At 39.3% G+C, this 19,038-nt stretch overlaps 2 protein-coding genes across 8 annotated transcripts in view; both read right to left on the reverse strand.

The window, feature by feature from the left end:
- MYRFL (myelin regulatory factor like) overlaps positions 1-15,968 on the reverse strand; it is a 140,228-nt gene extending 124,260 nt beyond the window's left edge. Inside the window, exon 1 of one of the 2 annotated variants that reach the window (XM_024992288.2) lies at positions 998-15,968. In XM_024992288.2, coding sequence (XP_024848056.1) covers positions 998-1,043 — 46 coding nt within the window. In that variant the 5' untranslated portion in view covers positions 1,044-15,968. 2 annotated transcript variants of the gene reach the window in all.
- Positions 15,969-16,052: 84 nt separating this feature from the next.
- RAB3IP (RAB3A interacting protein) overlaps positions 16,053-19,038 on the reverse strand; it is a 56,601-nt gene continuing 53,615 nt past the window's right edge. For all 6 annotated transcript variants that reach the window (XM_005206456.5, NM_001046347.2, XM_024991889.2 and 3 more), the window contains 1 exon segment: positions 16,053-16,407. In XM_005206456.5, coding sequence (XP_005206513.1) covers positions 16,325-16,407 — 83 coding nt within the window. In that variant the 3' untranslated portion in view covers positions 16,053-16,324.

Consider the following 19,038-nt stretch of genomic DNA (forward strand, 5'->3'; position numbering starts at 1 on the left):
TTAGTGTTTGACACAATATGGTCATTCAACCTTTAAACGTCTAGTATTTGTCAGGCACTTTACTAATCACAAGAAATGACAAAAGCACTTTCTCAATATGCTGCTAACTGCCCTTGGGATTCTGTGAGCGAGCAGGTCTGCCCTCAATTATTCTCATACTCTCTCCTGGGAAATACCTGGAAATGTGCAAACGCTCTGGCCACATTTCCTGTTCCATGGAAGTCTGAGCATGGCTAACTGAAAAGGAACTCTAGCTGCACTAGTGTGCAGCCTGCCAGTGGCTCCCTAAAACATGCCACAAGAAGGCAAGGCCTTGCTGACATTTTCAGTGGACCCATCATGAGAATATCAACCCAACTAAATATGAGAAGTGCTACCGCCATTTCAGGTTTTTAGAAAACAGAAAATCTGTGAAACCATGTCGTATAGTAAGCCTCCCCTTGGGGAGAAAGATACTTACCCTCAAAAACAAGCCATCATTCAATAGTTACATATTTTTTAAGTGTTGTGAAAAACACAGATGGGAATGGGGAAAGAGGTGCTTCTTTGCTGTTAGGCTGTTTTGTATTTAATTATACCAAGGGAAAAATTGTCTTAGTAAACTTTTACATTTTTTGTTGTGCTATATTCAATAATTTTAGAAGAAAAGTAGTATCTTATTTAGAAGTAAGTAGTAAGTATCTTTCTAGCTTTATGAAACATAGGGATTGGAAAAAAATCTAGCATAGGACAGGGACACATTCTAGTAACATAGGAATGCTGACATCTTGATTCTTTTAATAACCAAGCTATAAGATGGAAATCCTGAATTTTCAAAAATCACTATCTACACCACTGATTTTTTGCTACAAACACAACAAACAAACCTGAACTTCTGACTTTAGAACCGTTAGTACAATTACATTTCTTTGAAAGCCAAGATTAAGTGAATTCCAAAAAGGTGAAACAGTGATTGTAAGCAATGTCATCTCTCAGGTGTTGAAAACAGGCCTCTTACCTTCAAAGAACTGTTGCAGGGCCTCGTTTTCGCCTACCACATCCATGGTACTGTGGTCTTGGTTGTTACTTCCTCGTGGAACAACTACCAGATCTCAGGAATGAAGTGCTCTCCTCTTGGCTTGAAGCCTATGAATGCTCTTGAAATTTTTTCATTTTCTTTTTATTGGAGTGAAGCATCTCTTCAGCCATTGAACTGTGCCCAAAAAGATGGTCAAGTTTTCAAATGTGATTATAAAGCCAGAAGGATATGCAAGCACGCAGAAGGAAAATTCATGAAGAGGGAAGTGGTAGCAAGTCCATCTATCTTACTGTCGGGAACTGCTTCTACTCTGCCTTTTGTCTTTGTTTTAAAGACCTTTGTCCTCAGTGACACATGTAATTACATAAATGGGCAATAAATACATAGTCTTATCTCCTATGTGTCCTTTTACACCAATATATTTATATCTCTGCTTCTATCAACCAGAGCAATTTAGCTACAACTAAGCAAAGATACAGTTGATTTTTTCTTTTTACCTAGAGAAAGGGGACAAATCAATATAATCACTTTCATAGACATGAAGACTTGTGAAAAAGAAAAGTTAGGGTTTGTTAAATATTTCCATATCTACCCATAGTGCAAAATTAAACTCCTTAATACACACCTAGTCCATTTCCTCCAGTGTATGTCCTTAGAAAGTATAAGCCATAAAATATGAGAAGTCCCTCTAATGAGCAATAGAACTTTATTTCTGATTTTGTAATTCTTACAGCTAAGTACATGACTGACTGTTAGCTGGTTTTATTCCTAAATATAAAGTTATACCCAAATAACTGTTTTGTTTTCATTTCTTAGCTATTAACTTATTATTATATAAAAAAAGAATATAGTTAGGAAATTAAATCAGGTCTTTCGGCTTCTTCCTTTTTCCCTAAGTTTATTTTGAAAGTTTTTATTTTTTTTAATTTTTTTTTAAACTTTACAATATTGTATTAGTTTTGCCAAATATCAAAATGAATCCACCACAGGTATACCCACGTTCCCCATCGTGAACCCTCCTCCCACCTCCCTCCCCTACCCTCCCTCTGGGTCGTCCCAGTGCACCAGCCCCAAGCATCCAGTATCGTGCATCAAACCTGAACTGGCGACTCGTTTCATACATGATATTATACATGTTTCAATGCTGTTCTCCCAAATCTCCCCACCCTCTCCCTCTCCCACAGAGTCCATAAGACTGATCTATACATCGGTGTCTCTTTTGCTGTCTTGTATACAGGGTTATTGTTACCATCTTTCTAAATTCCATATATATGCATTAGTATACTGTATTGGTGTTTTTCTTTCTGGCTTACTTCACTCTGTATAATAGGTTCCAGTTTCATCCATCTCATTAGAACTGATTCAAATGTATTCTTTTTAATGGCTGAGTAATACTCCATTGTGTATATGTACCATAGCTTTCTTATCCATTCATCTGCTGATGGGCATCTAGGTTGCTTCCATGTCCTGGCTATTATAAACAGTGCTGCGATGAACGTTGGGGTACACGTGAAAGTTTTTAACCTATAGAAAAACTGAAAGAATAGTACAATGAAGTACCCTATATTCTTCAGCTAGATTTAGTAATTACTAATATTTTCCCTTATTGTTCACTTAAGAAAGACTTCTTAAGTGAACAATGCAAAGAAACAGAGGAAAACAATAGAATGGGAAAGACTAGAGATCGATTCAAGAAAATTAGAGATACCAAGGGAACATTTCATGCAAAGATGGGTAAAAGGACAGAAATAATACACCTAACAGAAGCAGAAGATATTAATAAGAAGTGATAAGAATACACAGAACTACAGAAGAAAAAACTCTTAATGACCTGGAAACCACAATGGTGTGATCACTCACCTAGAGCCAGACATCCTAAAGTGTGAAATCAAGTGAGCCTTAGGAAGCATTACTATTTCAAATCTAAAAGATGATTCTGTTAAAGTGTTGTACTCAATATGCCAAAAAATTTGAAAAACACACCAATGGCCACAGGACTGGAAAAGGTCAGTTTTCATTCTAATCCCAAAGAAGGGCAATGGCAAAGAATGTTCAAACTACTGCACAATTTGCACTCATTTCACATGCTAGCAAGATAATGCTCAAAATCCTTCAAGCAGACTTCAACAGTATGTGAACCAAGAACTTCCAGATATACAAGCTGGATTTAGAAAAGGCAGAGGAACCAGAGATCAAACTGCCAACATCTGTTGGATCATAGAAAAAAAATCAAGGGAATTCAGAAAAGCATCTATTTCTGCTTTATTGACTATGCCAAAGCCTTTGACTGTGTGGATCACAACAAACTGGAAAATTCTTAAAGAGATGGGAATACCAGACCACCTTACCTGCCTCCTGAGAAATCTGTATGCAGGTCAAGAAGCAACAGTTAGAACCAGACATTGAAAAATGGACTGGTTCCAAATTGGAAAAGGAGTACCTTAAGGCTGTATATAGAAAACTAACCAATCTGATCACATGGACCACAGCCTTGTCTAACTCAATGAAACTAAGAGCCATGCCATGTAGGGCCACCCAAGATGAATAGGTCATGGTGGAGAGTTCTGACAAAATGTGGTCCACTGGAGAAGGGAAGGGCAAACCACTTCAGTATTCTTGCCTTAGAGAACCCCATGAACTGTATGAAAAGGCAAAATGATAGGATACTGAAAGAGGAACTCCCCAGGTCGGTAGGTGCCCAATATGCTACTGGAGATCAGTGGAGAAATAACTCCAGAAAGAATGAAGGGATGGAGCCAAAGCAAAACCAATACTCAGTTGTGGATGTGACTGGTGATAGAAGCAAGGGCTGATGCTGTAAAGAGCAATATTGCATAGGAACCTGGAATGTCAGGTCCATGAATCAAGGCAAATTGGAAGTGGTCAAACAGGAGATGGCAAGAGTGAACGTCAACATTCTAGGAATCAGCAAACTAAAATGGACTGGAATGGGTGAAGTTAACTCAGATGACCATTATATCTACTACTGTGGGCAAGAATCCCTTAGAAGAAATGGACTAGCCATCATAGTCAACCAAAGAGTCCGAAATGCAGTACTTGGATGCAATCTCAAAAATGACAGAATGATCTCTGTTCATTTTCAAAGCAAACCATTCAGTATCATGGTAATCCAAGTTTATGCCTCGACCAGTAATTCTGAAGAAGCTGAAGCTGAAAATTTTTATGAAGACCTGCAAGACCTTCTAGAACTAACACCCCAAAAAGATGTCCTTTTCATTATAGGGGACTGGAATGCAAAAGTAAGAAGTCAAGAAACACCTGGAGTAACAGGCAAATTTGGCCTTGGAGTACAGAATGAAGCAGGGCAAAGGCACATAGAGTTTTGCCAAGAGAACCCACTGGTCATAGCAAACACCCTCTTCCAGCAACACAAAAGAAGACTCTACACATGGACATCACCAGATGGTAAATAGCAAAATCAGATTGATTACATTCTTTGCAGCCAACGATGGAGAAGCTCTATACAGTCAGCAAAAATAACACTGTGAGCTGACTATGGCTTGGATCATGAACTCCTTATTGCCAAATTCAGACATAAATTGAAGAAAGTAGGGAAAACCACTAGACCATTCAGGTATGACCTAAATCAAATCCCTTATGATTATACAGTGGAAATGAGAAATAGATTTAAGAGACTAGATCTGATAGACAGAGTGCCTGATGAACTATGGACGGAGATTCATGACATTGCACAGGAGACAGGGATCAAGACCATCCCCCAAAAATGCAAAAAAGCAAAATGGCTGTCTGAGGAGGCCTTACAAATAGCTGCGAAAAGAAGAGAAGTGAAAACCAAAGGAGAAAAGGAAAGATATACCCATTTGAATGCAAAGTTCCAGAGAATAACAAGGAGAAATAAGAAAGCCATCCTCAGTGATCAGTGCAAAGAAATAGAGGAAAACAACAGAATGGGAAAGATTAGAGATCTCTTCAAGAAAATGAGAGATACCAAGGGAACATTTCATGCAAAGATGGGCACAATAAAGGACAGAAATAGTATGAATTTAACAGAAGCAGAAGATATTAAGAAGAGGTAGCAAGAATACACAGAAGAACTATACAAAAAAGATCTTCATGACCCAGATAATCACGATGGTATGATCACTAACTTAGAGCCAGACATCCTGGAATGTGAAGTCAAGCGGGCCTTTGGAAACATCACTACAAACAAAACCAGTGGAGGTGATGGAATTCCAGTTGAGCTATTTCAAATCCTGAAAGATGATGCTGTGAAAGTGTTGCACTCAATATGCCAGCAAATTTGGAAAACTCAGCAGTGGCCACAGGACTGGAAAAGGTCAGTTTTCATTCCAATCCCCAAGAAAGGCAATGCCAAAGAATGCTCAAACTACTGCACAGTTGCACTCTTCTCACACACTAGTAAAGTAATGCTCAAAATTCTTCAAGCCAGGCTTCAGCAATACATGAACCGTGAATTTCCAGATGTTCAAGCTGGTTTTAGAAAAGGCAGAGGAACCAGAGATCAAATTGCCAATATCCACTGGATTATCAAAAAAGCAAGAGAGTTCCAGAAAACCATCTATTTCTGCTTTATTGACTATGCCAAAGCCTCTGACTGTGTGGATCACCACAAACCGTGGAAAATTCTGAAAGAGATAGGAAAACCCTGAAAGAGATAGGAAAACCAGACCACCTGACCTGCCTATTGAGAAATTTATTGCAGGTCAGGAAGCAACAGTTAGAACTGGACTTTGGACCATAGACTGCTTCCAAACAGGGAAAGGAATACGTCAAGGCTATATATTGTCACCCTGCTTATTTAATTTATATGCAGAGTACAGCATGCAAAATGCTAGGCTGGATGAAGCACAAGCTGGAATCAAGATTTCCAGGAGAAATATCAATAACCACAGATATGCAGATGACACCACACTTATGGCAGAAAGCGAAGAACAAAGAGCCTCTTGATGAAAGTGAAAGAGGAGAATGAAAAAGTTGGCTTAAAGTTCAACATTCAGAAAACTAAGATCATGGCATTGTATCCCATAACTTCATGGCAAATAGACTGGGAAATAGTGGAAACAGTGACAGACTGTATTTTGGGGGGCTCCAAAATCACTGCAGATGGAGACTGCAGTTATGAAGTTAAAAGACGTTTACTCCTTGGAAGAAAAGTTATGACCAACCTAGACAGCAAAATAAAAGCACAGACATTACTTTGCCAACAAAGGTCCGTTCAGTCAAAGCTATGGTTTTTCCAGTAGTCATGTATGGATGTGAGAGTTGGACTATAAAGAAAGCTGAGTGCCGAAGAATTGACACTCTTGAACTGTAGTGTTGGAGAAGACTCTTGAGAGTCCCTTAGCCTGCAAGGAGATGCAACCAGTTCATCCTAAAGGAGATCAATCTCAAATATTCACAGGAATGACTGATATTGAAGCTGAAACTCCAATATTTTGGCCACCTGATGCAAAGAACTGACTCTTTAGAAAAGACCCTGAAGTTGGGAAAGATTGAAGGCGGTAGGAGAAGGAGATGCCAGAGGATGAGATGGTTGGATGGCATCACCAACTCAATGGACATGTGTTTGAGTAAATGCCAGGAGTTGATGATGGACAGGGAGGCCTCACATGCTGCAATCCGTGGGGTCGCAAAGAGTCAGACATGACTAAGCGACTGAACTGAAGGCTGTATATTGTCATCCTGGTTATTTAACTTATATGCAGGATACATCATGTGAAATGCCAGGCTGGATGAAGTATAAGCTGGAATCAAGACTGCAGGGAGAAATATCAATAACCTCAGTTATGCAGATGACATCTCCCTTATGGCAAAAAGCAAAGAGGAACTAAAGAGCCTCTTGATGAAGGTGAAAGAGGAGACTGAAAAAGCTGGCTTAAAACTGAACATTCAAAAAACAAAGATCATGGCATCCAGTCCCATCACTTCATGGCAAATAGATGGGAAAACAATGGAAACAGTGACAGACTTTATTTTCTTGGGCTCCAAAATCACTGCAGATTGTGATTGCAGCCATGAAATTAAAAGATGTTTGCTCCTTGGAAGAAAAGCTATGACAAACTTAGACACATATTAAAAAATAGAGACATCACTTTGCCAACAAAGGTTTGTCTAGTGAAAGCTATGATTTTTCCAGTAGTCATGTATCAATGTGAGAGTTGGACCACAAAGAAAGCTGAGCACCAAAGAATTTATGCTTTTGAACTGTGGTGTTGGAGAAGACTCTTGAGAGTCCTTTGAACAGCATGGAGTTCAAACCAGTCAATCCGAAAGGAAATCTGTCCTGAAGACACATTGGAAGGAGTGATGCTAAAGCTGAAGCTCCAATACTTCGGCCACCTGATGCAAAGAGCCAACTCATTGGAAAAGACCCTGATGCTGGGAAAGATTGAAGGCAGGAGGAGAAGGGGATGACAGAGGATGAACTGATTGGATGTTATCACCGTTTCAATGGACATGAGTTTGAGCAAACTCAAGGAAATAGTGAAGGACAGGGAAGCTGGCGTGCTGCAGTCCATGGGGTCGCAAAGAGTCAGACATGACTGAGCAGCCAAACAACAACAACATTTTTCCCACTTTTGTTTTCTCTCTCTCTCTTGCTCTCTCTCTCTCTCTTTCTCTCTCTCTCTCTCTCTCTCTCTATATATATATATATATATCTTGCTATATATCTCTCTTGTGTGTATATATATATACACACACACACATACATATATATACATATACACACATATCCTTTTTCTGGCTGAGCCATTTGAAAATAAGTTGCTGACATCATTATTTCATTCAGAAATAACTCTGTATATGTCTCCTAACAAATAAGGATATTTTCCCACATAAATCATGATATTATTGTTACTATTATTATTGTACCCAAGAAGTGCCATATTATTTTAATACTAATGCTTTGTATATAATTCCCATGATTGTGCCAAAACTATCTTTTATGATTTTTTGTCTTATCGAGAATCCAAGGAAGGTTATACATTACCTTTGGTTATGCATTTCTTAAAATATAGAACACTCTCTTTGTCATTTTTATTGGTTGGTTTTTATAAGACTGACACTTGTTTAACAGTCCTGGTGTATTGTCTGATAGAATGTCCCACATTTTGAATTTGTCATATTATTTCATTTTTGTAAGAATTGGTATGGGTGATGAGTATGATTCTTAATAAGTATTTTCAAACTTCACACATATAAACTGTTAAAAGAAAAGAATTAATTTTATCCTGGAGAAAGAAAGTGAGGCCTAGAATCTTGTATCTTTAAGGATATCTTAAGGACATATCTTTAAGGACAAGTCATCAACTTCTTCAAGAAATAGATTTTCTATTTGAAACAAATAGAAAACTTGTGCTAAACTCTCTGTTAGGGGCAAAAAATAAAAAGATGCGTAAATTATGGTCCCTGCCTCCCTAGGCTCAAATGCAGGGCATGAGAAAAATACAAGGAACTGTAATTCAAGGCAGAGTCTGATAAGAGCAGGGGAAAACATCCCAAGAGAACAGAGGCAGGACAGATTAATTTCATCTGAAGGGACTTGTAAAAGTGTCATAAAGAGCTAGGATTTGAAGAGACTTAAACAATGGATATGTCTTTAAACACTTGAGCAGTGACTTGGAGGGGAGAAAGCCCATGAACTGAGGCTGGAGTCACAGTGGATGCGTGGTAGAGTGAGAAAAGAAAAAAAATGGAAAGTAGGCTGAAGAAGGGTTTGGGTAGATTTTGAATGTTTGGCTAAATCTGAATTTGATTCTATGCATATTCATTCTAAGTATATCTATTGATGTTTTATATTTGGATAGTGTGTGGTACATGATATAGTTAAATCTAATTTAGAAAGAAGCTGTGTTAGAGTGTGCTGATTGGGGCAGTAACTAAATTTATAGCAGCTGAGATGCTACTGCAGAATCCAGATAGGCAGTAACAAAGCCTCAAGATGCTAGAGAACCAAGAAGAGATGGCTGTTGATTGGATGTGGGGAGTAAGGGAGAAATCAGATGTGATTTCTCAAAAGGATTTCTTTACCTTTAGGTGCAGTAAGAATTAAAATGTCTAAAACGTGTGCGTGCATGCTAAGTTGTAATCCCATGGACTATAGCCTGCCAGGCTCCTCGGTCCGTGGAATTCTCCAGGCAAGAGTACTGGAGTGGGTTGCCATTCCCTTCTCCAGAGGATCTTCCCAACCCAGGGAACAAGCCCTTGTTTCTTACATCTCCTGCATTGGCGGGCGGGTTCTTTACCACTGTGCTGTGTGCTGTAATTAGTTCACTCAGTCGTGTCTGACTCTTTGCAACTCCATGGACTGTAATAGGCCAGGCTCCTCTGTCCGTGGGGATTCTCCAGGCAAGTATACTGGAGGGGGTTGCATGCCCTCCTCCAGGGGATCTTCCCAACCCTGGGAATGAACCCAGGTCTCCCACATTGCAGGTGGATTCTTTACCATCTCAGCCACCAGGGAACCACCTAAAACATGTAGCCTATGGCTAAATCTAGACTCCAAAGCAAGCTCCCAGCCAGGTTTTCTGAACGCCATTGGAAATTAAGTCAGCACACTGCATCCTCTACCAAATGATGATTCAGGATTCTATGCAACAGTTCACCCAGAGACTTGACATAGTCAGCAAAGAGTAATGAGTGATAGGAAACAAATCAGGTTTCATTTAACAAGCTGAGAGACAAAGGTTAGACTTGGAGTCCCAAGCTCAATTATAGGACCAGGCAGATAAGTGAGTAAAATGGGTCAAAATAAGCAAAAACAACCATGCAAGCATATTGATAACCGACAACTGACCCTTAGCCGTGGTGTCCAGAAGACAGTTATGGGTGGTGGGGCAGAGAGCAAACCAGAGAAGACACACCCTCAGGGTGGAGCTGCCAGCAGGTGGAGTCACTCAACCTCCTTCATGTGCTGCCACTCAAGAATGTGCTCTTAGGGTTCTTGAAACAGTCAACTTGAAAAGAGGAGCTGGAAACGCAGTTGTAAATCACATTTGTAAATGTTGCAAATAATCTGTTTAGAAACAAAACAATAAACCAAAACACTGTCAAAGACAAACAGCACATGTGTGAAAGCACAATGCAGCCTCAGGTGGCAACGTCTGGGTTGGAGGCTAAATTATAATCAACAGGGTTTGAGGAAAGCCTCAAAAGAATTAAGAAGAAAGATGCTGGAAGGGCTAGAAAATATATCTGTATTGATTAATGAGCAGACAGCTGACCACAATACAACTGCTGGCAACTGGAATTCAAGTGGAAGTTTCTCCCTCACAGTGAATAATAAATATTACCTATATTTTGCCTCAATTCTGAGCTTTACTTTTCCAATGGTCTAAGATTTTCCAATTCTACTAGGCATCCCATCTTGCACACATTTGATGGATTATCTCGAGTACCAATCTAATGGAGCTGTCCCTTGGATTTGTTTGGTATTAACATTTTGTAAGAACACTAGTAGATAAATGATCAGACCTGAGCTGCTGTGGTTAAATCTGGGCATGTAGTGATGGGAAACTGTCTCTCTTAAGACTGTCCTTGGTGGATGAACCCAGAGCCTGTTATACAGAGCGAAGTAAGTCAGAAAGAGAAAAACAAATATCGTATATTAACGTATACATGGAATCTAGAAAAATGGTACTGATGAACCTCTTTGCAGGGGCAGAAATAGAGACAGACATAGAGAACAGACATGTACACAGCGGAGGTGGGACTAATTGAGAGAGAGTATTGAAATATATGCATTACCATATGTAAAACAGCTAGCTGGTGGGAAGGTGCTGTGTAACACGGGAAGCTCACCCTGGTGCTCTGTGACAACCTAGAGGGATGAGATGGGGAAGGAGGGAGCCTAAGGAGGGAACCCTAAGTCCACTTTCTTGAGTGGCAGCACGTGTTGTTGTGCTGTGCTCAGCTGACTCTTTGAGGCCTCATGGACTGAAGCCCATCAGGTTCCTCTGTCCATGGGATTTCCCAGGCAAGGATCTGGAATGGGTTGCCATTCCTTCTCCAGGGGATCTTCCTGACTTACGGATCGAACCCTCGTCTCTCACATCTCCTGCACTGGCAGGTGGGTCCTTTATTACTGAGCCACCAGAGAAACCCCAAATAAGTACTTTTTAAAAGGCTGTCCCTGAGGCCCATAGCTCCAGAGTTCTTGTATTCATACCAGTCCTCCTCTTGAAGTCAGAGTGTTTGTGGGCTTGTACTTCTGGGACCGATGCCTTTGGCAAGTGTTTTTATTCTTTGACAAGCTTGGTCCTCTTCTCTATTTTTTTTTTTTTCATTTTAAAAAGATTCGTGAATTGTTTTCCAACCTGATTTTTATTGTTTTTTCTCTGTTAACAATAACCACTGTGGAAACTTGATGATTTCCTATTGAGTTTGGTTTTATTTTTCTAAGAAGCCATGAAAGGACATTTTGATTTTTGTTTTTAAAGTGATCATGTAAGCTGCTGTCAGGAATTATAGAGGGCCAGGAGTGGAAGCCAGGATACCAAGAGATTATTGCAGAAATTCAGGTTAAAGATGATGATGGCTTGGACAGAGTGGAAAAGTGAACATTGAAGAATGGATGGTGCCAAGATATGTTTCTGAGACTTGATGGGACTTGCTAATGGATTGGATTGAGGTAGTGGTGACAGAAAAGGAGAAATCAAGAAGACCTAGATTGTTGCTTAAGCAGCTGGGAGTGTTCAGCCATGTTAGATTTGAGACGCCCATTTGAAATCCAAGTGGAGTGGCTGAGTAGGCAAATGGATACAAGAGTCTGGAGCAAGGAAAGGGATAATGCCAGAGCTGGAGATGCAGTTATGAGCAATGGTTATATAAAGTTTTTAAAACCATGAGCCTAAATGAGATGATCTAAAGAACACTCAGATAAGGAGAAAGGGACCCAGCACAAAAATCTGAGGATTCCAGTATTTAAAAGCTGAGTTGAAAAAGGGCCAGCTAGAGCCTGACCAGCTGTCACAGAAAACTCTGACTTTCCAACCACGACTTACAAAGATCTGCATGGTCTGAGTGCCCACTTCTCCACTTTTCTCTTACACTAGCTCTCCTTGCTGTTTTTTCATTTCTTCCTCAGGGGTTAACACCAGCTTTAAAATACTCTCCCTATTCTCTTCCCGTCTCAAGACTGGATCTCCTCAGAGCCTGGCCTAAAAATGCCAAGTCCTAAATGTGGCCTTTCCACACCACCCAATATGAAGTGGTCATCCATTCCCTCTAGCCATTATGCCATTTTAATTATAGAGGACGTGTCCAATCTTTGAACATTTGTCTTTTTGTCCATTTCTCACTACTGAGAGCTCCATGAGAAATGAGACCTTGTCTGTCTTGCTCATTGCTGTACCTGCAACACCTACAGCAGCTTCTGATACATACAAGACTCTCAGAGATGTGTGAATGAACAAACGTGTGGAGCAATTCTCTTTCTAGAAGTTCTACACACAATTATAGACACTACACTGGGTCTTTGTCCACACAACAAAGACAAGAAAACCAGCTATTAAGATGTATGGCATCCCATGAGGAAAATAAAAAATCATTTTCTAGCACAAACAAATTCATACTGCTTTGGATTCTTGTTTTTTAAATTAATTTTTATTGGAGTATAGTTGCTTTACAATGTTGTGTTAGTTTCTACTGTACAGAAAAATGAATCAGCTCTCTTTGTTTTAAACGTTGTATCATATGGGGGGGGGTGGAATCTATGTAGGGAAAAATCCAATGAAGAAAATCTTTGAAAATAAAAGCTGAACAAGATCAGACCCATTTTAGACTCTGGGTGCATGAAACAAAAACACACAGGAGTCACAAGGTGGTGCTGGTGGAAATGGGTAAGTAGGTGGTTGCAAGTTCCTTTCAGGACTGAACAAAATCTTTATTCTTTCAGTGTAGATGTTTAGTTAAAGGCTGTGGGCTGTTAGAGCTGGGAGAAACCATGGAGAACACCTGATCCAGCTTTACAGAGGAGGCCGGGGAGGAGTGGCCACCTGCCTAACTTTCCAGTTTTTGCGGACTCGAGCCTGGACCAGAATGTAGGTCTTCTGAGCAACTCCCAACCCAGAGTTCTCTTCACTGGGCTAAGCTCTCTCCCCAGCTCTGACCTTACTTATCAAAAAAATCTTTTTTCAGAATTGGTAATCAGGGCAATTAAATTTTGGGTAGAAACACTCTCATGAATATAAGTCATTGATCAGCACCCTAATCTTCCCTCTCCTTAGCCTTTTATTCCAATTAGCTCCTCTGTAGTCAGTCGTCTTCCAGGTTTTTCCTCTCCCTGTCAAAGTAATTCAGGGCTCAGCGCCATATTTCTCTGACTCCCAAGTATCCCCAAAGCTCTCATGGCTAACTACACCCAAACTTATCTCCAGATCTAACCTTACCACTGAATTTAGACTTGTATATCCAGTATAGGCTTCCCCGGTGGCTCAGTAGTAAAGAACCTGTCTGCAACACAGGAGCAGAGAAGGCAATGGCACCCCACTCCAGTACTCTTGCCTGGAAAATCCCATGGATGGAGCCTGGTAGGCTGTTGTCCATGGGGTCACTAAGAGTCAGGCACGACTGAGTGACTTCACTTTCACTTTTCACTTTCATGTATTGGAGAAGGAAATGGCAACCCACTCCAGTGTTCTTGCCTGGGAAATCCCATGGACAGAGGAGCCTGGTGAGCTACAGTTCTTGGGGTTTCGAAGAGTCAGACATGAGTCAGCGACTAAAATAACAACAGCTTCCAATACCTACTTAATATTTCCACTTTTAATGTCTGTAGTGACATATACCTTTTCATTCCCAATATGGGTTATTTGGCATTTTCTATTTTTTCTTCAGGATAACTTGCTAGAAATTTGTCTGTTTTGTTCATCTTTTCAAAGACTCAATGGCTTTGATGACCCTCTACTGCATTCTATTTCTGCTCTTATCTCTTTAATCCTGTTCTTGTATAGTTTCTTTAACAGGACGCCTAACTCATTATAAACTTTTCCTTGAAGCCTTTCTCTGCATCATTGTAGGTTCTGATATTATTAGTTAGCTCTTAGTATTTTTAAATTTCTATCATTTCTATTTTCTCATTAAGTCTTCTCAGTGCACTAAATTTTTAGCTTTATCTAGAACCTCTATTTATAATAATGCTTTTGTTTTAATGACATCTGTTTTGCTGTATAATCACACTAGCTTTCTTTTAGTATTTTCCTGATTACGTTTTCTCCTTTTATTCTAACTTTTCCATGTCCTTATGTTTTGTTTAGTATCATGTATTTTAATCCAATTTGATTATCTTTTTACTAGTGAGTTTATCTCATCTTACCTTTTATCTCCATATCATACTGTTTGGTTCTCTACTTGGTCTTTTTTTGGCCTTTCACTTTTAACTGATATCTCCATCTTTCATCTAATAAGATGAGAATTTTAATATATCCCCATATTCTCTAGTCTCCTCCCATTCCAACTGTGTTGATACTGTAAAGAATTTCAGTTCTAAATTGTTATGAATATACTTGAAATGTAATGTTTTTCTTTACCTTTGTTTTTTAATTCTTTTTAAGTTATCAATAAGCTATCACGTTTCCTCTCAAATCTCAAGCATCTCCTGGATTTGTTTCTCTTTTTAGTATTTTCTTCAAAAGTGTTTTTAATTTGCATCTTTGGGTGGAAAAATCTTCTGAAGCTTTGAAAGTCTGAGAGCATGTTTATTATGTCCTCACATTAGAGTAACTATCAAGTTACTCTAGTTATAACTCAAGTTATCAAATTCTAGTTTCAAATTTCATTTTCAATTTCATATTCTTGAGCTGGGAACAGTAATCTCCAAACACAATTAATTAAACTATGCTAACTCCAGTACTTTGGCCACCTCATGCGAAGAGTTGACTCAATGGAAAAGACTCTGATGCTGGGAGGGATTGGGGGCAGGAGAAGGGGACGACAGAGGATGAGATGGCTGGATGGCATCACTGACTCGATGGACATGAGTCTGAGTGGACTCCAGGAGTTGGTGATGGACAGGGAAGCCTGGCGTGCTGCGATTCATGGGGTTGCAAAGAGTCGGACACAACTGAGTGACTGAACTGAACTGAACATCCTAAAATCAAAACCTTACAGTGATTAAGCTTTGTAGAATATTTAAGTAAAAAAAAAGTCTACTTTTTGTTTCAGAAATGTATATATGTAGGTAGAAAATATCTGAAAACCTATTCTTCAAAAATATGGAGTGGCTTTCACTAGACGGAGACACTAAAGTAGTTTCTTATTTCTTTTTGCTTTTCTGTACTTACTGTATGCAGGAGATGTAAGAGACGCACGTTTGATCCTTGGGTCAGGAGCACCCCCTGGAGGAGGGCAAGGAAACTCCAGTATCCTTGCCTGGAGAACTCCATGGACAGAGGAGCCTGGTAGACTATGGTCCATGGAGTCACAAGGAGTCAGACACGACTAACGTGACTTAGCATGCGTGCATGCATCATGAAACTATTTACTCTTAGTTTCTCCATGCAATTTGTTTTATAATTTGAAATTTATAAATCAAGAGGTTCTATGATCAGTCGATCCTTTGCAGGTATCACTCTTTCAATCCACATCCCTTACAACTCCCTGGAGGACACATCATATTATCTTTATGTCCTTTCAGTGATTACTCAGCGCTCAACGAATATAAAGTACAGATGCATCACATCAAGATGCCAAAAGAATGCATCTCTAGGATAAAATGTGACTGTCTTCTATCTGATATATTTAAATTAATCACCACAACAATGGGATTCTTTAAATTAGAACCAAATGATTAAAACAGATAACTTTCTTTTCAGAAGAAGTCTTTCTTTAAGTAAAGTCTTTTCTTTTAATCCTAACATATAAAAACAGACAAAAATAGTCATTCTACTGGGTGTGGGGGGAGGAAGGTGATCCTGTCCACTTAGCCTTCTTCCTTGTCCTTCATAGGCTGCTGCACAGTTTGAAAATTACAGTTCAAATTCAAATGACCCTACGCACCATGTCAGAGCTAGAAGAGAAAGCAAAAACACACTCAATTTAACGTTTATTTATTTAGCTATTTTTTGCAACTATAAATTACAATCACTAGTACACCTGTAATTCTTTATAGTGTGTTCAACTAAAGAATAAGCAAACACAGCATAGGTCAGTTTAAAAAGAAATCACAGTACTTCTTAGTATAATCTGCAAAAGAGGGAAAAAGTCTTGGACCCGCTGCTTGGAAATAAATATCAAGTAACCGTAAAAATATTCAGCCATTTTCCAGGTCTTCAGGGAGGTTCATGGATGGTCCCAGGCAGAACATTAGAGTTCCTCTTTGAAATAGCCCAGCTTTGCCAATGACATCTCTTTTCTCAACTGCATAACTTCCCAAAACATTTGGTCAACTACACAAACAGAAAAGAGGGACACATAAATCATAAAATATCATCTTAATTATTTTTTGTTTCAATGAAAATTTAGGATTAGTTGAAATGCCAACTGGACACTTCTAATGATGTACCTAGTGCTTAACATCCTATCACTGTTTCACACTAACTTTTCCATGTACTTCTGAGCATTCCAGTTTTATTAATGAATATATTTACTGCTTTTTCCATCACAATTTGTTAGATATTATCAATGACTACCATGGTAGACATTTCAGTGTCCTGTGTAACTGGCAATGTTGCTGCCTTCTTGAGTAACTATTCTCAATGCTCAATTGTGCAAGAGTTATCATCTCACTTATGGATCTTCTTGCTTAGTTTGCTATATCTTGGCCATTTTTCACTTTTCATTACAACTAACACAGTAAATAGGAAAAAAGGAAAACACGAGACAGTCCAAAGAACTTTAGTAACATTCTTTGTAATGACAAGGAAAGGTTCTGTGTACAGCTCACTTAGAAATAAAAATAAATCCAGAGGATAAGCTGTAAATTTCTATTATCTCTGCTTCTGTAAGTCCCCTCTATTAAGTGGGGAAAAGTTGGCTCTGTTTTAGATTATAAAAGGTCTCCCTCTGACATATTATCAGATTAGACTGATTCAGATCAGTGGTTCTTAACCAGGGAGATTCTGCCCCCCAGTGTGCATATGGCAATGTCTGGAAATGTTTTTCATTATTCGTGTCTAGTGAGTAAAGCCCAGGGATGCTACTAAAACATCCTACAATTCACAGGACAGCCTCTCTCAATAAAGAATTATCCAGCTTAAAAGAGTAATAGTACCAAGACTGAGAAACCCTGCTTTACATTTAGCTGCCTTAAATCCTTTTCAGCACAAGGCACAGATAATAAACAGAATGTAAAATCAATAATAATTTACTACAAACCCACTCAGTATATAATGTGTACCAAATACTGTGAAATAAGAGTAAGAGAAGCCAGAGAAGACATCACTTTCATCACTATCAATCCCTACCACTTATGACCCTTTCTTCCCATAGAGTAGAGTACTTTTCATTTGTCCCTACAAAAACTCTTTTTTAACCAGGAGAAAAAATATGCTTGACAATTTGGCACAAATCACCTGTTCTTAAGCTTAAATAGTATTACCTACCACCAGATATTAAAAAAGATTTCCATTTTATTAAAGTCAGAAAAAGTCAGTTCAGTCACTCAGTTGTGTCCAACTCTCTGCGAGCCCATGGACTGGAGCACGCCAGGATTCCCTGTCCATCACCAACTCCTGGAGCTTGCTCAGACTCATGTCCATTGAATCAGTGATGCCATCCAACCAGCTCATCCTCTGTCGTCCCCTTCTCCTCCTGCCTTCAATCTTGCCCAGCATCAGGGTCTTCTAATGAGTCAGTTCTTACATCAGGTGGCCAAAGTATTGGAGTTTCAGCTTCAACATCAGTCCTTCCAATGAATATTCAGGACTGATTTCCTTTAGGATTGACTGCTTGGATCTCCTTGCAGTCCAAGGGACTCTCAAGAGTCTTCTCCAACACCACAGTTCAAAAGCATCAATTCTTCAGCGCTCAGCTTTCTTTTTTTTTTTTAATTTTACTTTATTTTTAAACTTTACAATACTGTATTGGTTTTGCCAAATATCGAAATGAATCCGCCACAGGTATACATGTGTTCTCCATCCTGAACCCTCCTCCCTCCCCATACCATCCCTCTGGGTCGTCCCAGTGCACCAGCCCCAAGCATCCAGTATCGTGCATTGAACCTGGACTGGCAACTCATTTCATACATGATATTATACGTATTTCAACGCCATTCTCCCAAATCATCCCACCCTCTCCCTCTCCCACAGAGTCCATAAGACTGTTCTATACATCTGTGTCTCTTTTGCTGTCTCGTACACAGGGTTATTGTTACCATCTTTCTAAATTCCATATATATGCATTAGTATACTGTATTGGTGTTTTTCTTTCTGGCTTACTTCACTCTGTAAAATAGGCTCCAGTTTCATCCACCTCATTAGAACTGATTCAAATGTATTCTATTTAATGGCTGAGTAATACTCCATTGTGTATATGTACCACAGCTTTCTTATCCATTCATCTGTTGATGGACATCATGTCCTGGCTATTATAAACAGTGCTGCGATGAACATTGGGGTACACGTGTCTCTTTCAATTCTGGTTTCCTCAGTATGTATGCCCAGCAGTGGGACTGCTGGATCATAAGGCAGTTCTATTTCCAGTTTTTTAAGGAATCTCCACACTGTTCTCCATAGTGGCTGTACTAGTTTGCATTCCCACCAACAGTGTAAGAGGGTTCCCTTTTCTCCACACCATCTCCAGCATTTATTGCTTGTAGACTTTTGGATGGCAGCCATTCTGACTGGCATGAAATGGTACCTCATAGTGGTTTTGATTTGCATTTCTCTGATAATGAGTGATGTTGAGCATCTTTTCATCTGTTTGTTAGCCATCTGTATGTCTTCTTTGGAGAAATGTCTATTAGGTTCTTTGATTAAAGACAATCTCTTTAACAAGTGGTACTGGGAAAACTGGTCAACTACTTGTAAAAGAATGAAACTAGACCACTTTCTAACACCATGCACAAAAATAAAATGGAT

The sequence above is a fragment of the Bos taurus genome, chromosome 5, assembly GCF_002263795.3.
Source record: "Bos taurus isolate L1 Dominette 01449 registration number 42190680 breed Hereford chromosome 5, ARS-UCD2.0, whole genome shotgun sequence".
In the NCBI taxonomy this organism is placed as follows: Eukaryota; Metazoa; Chordata; class Mammalia; order Artiodactyla; family Bovidae; genus Bos; species Bos taurus.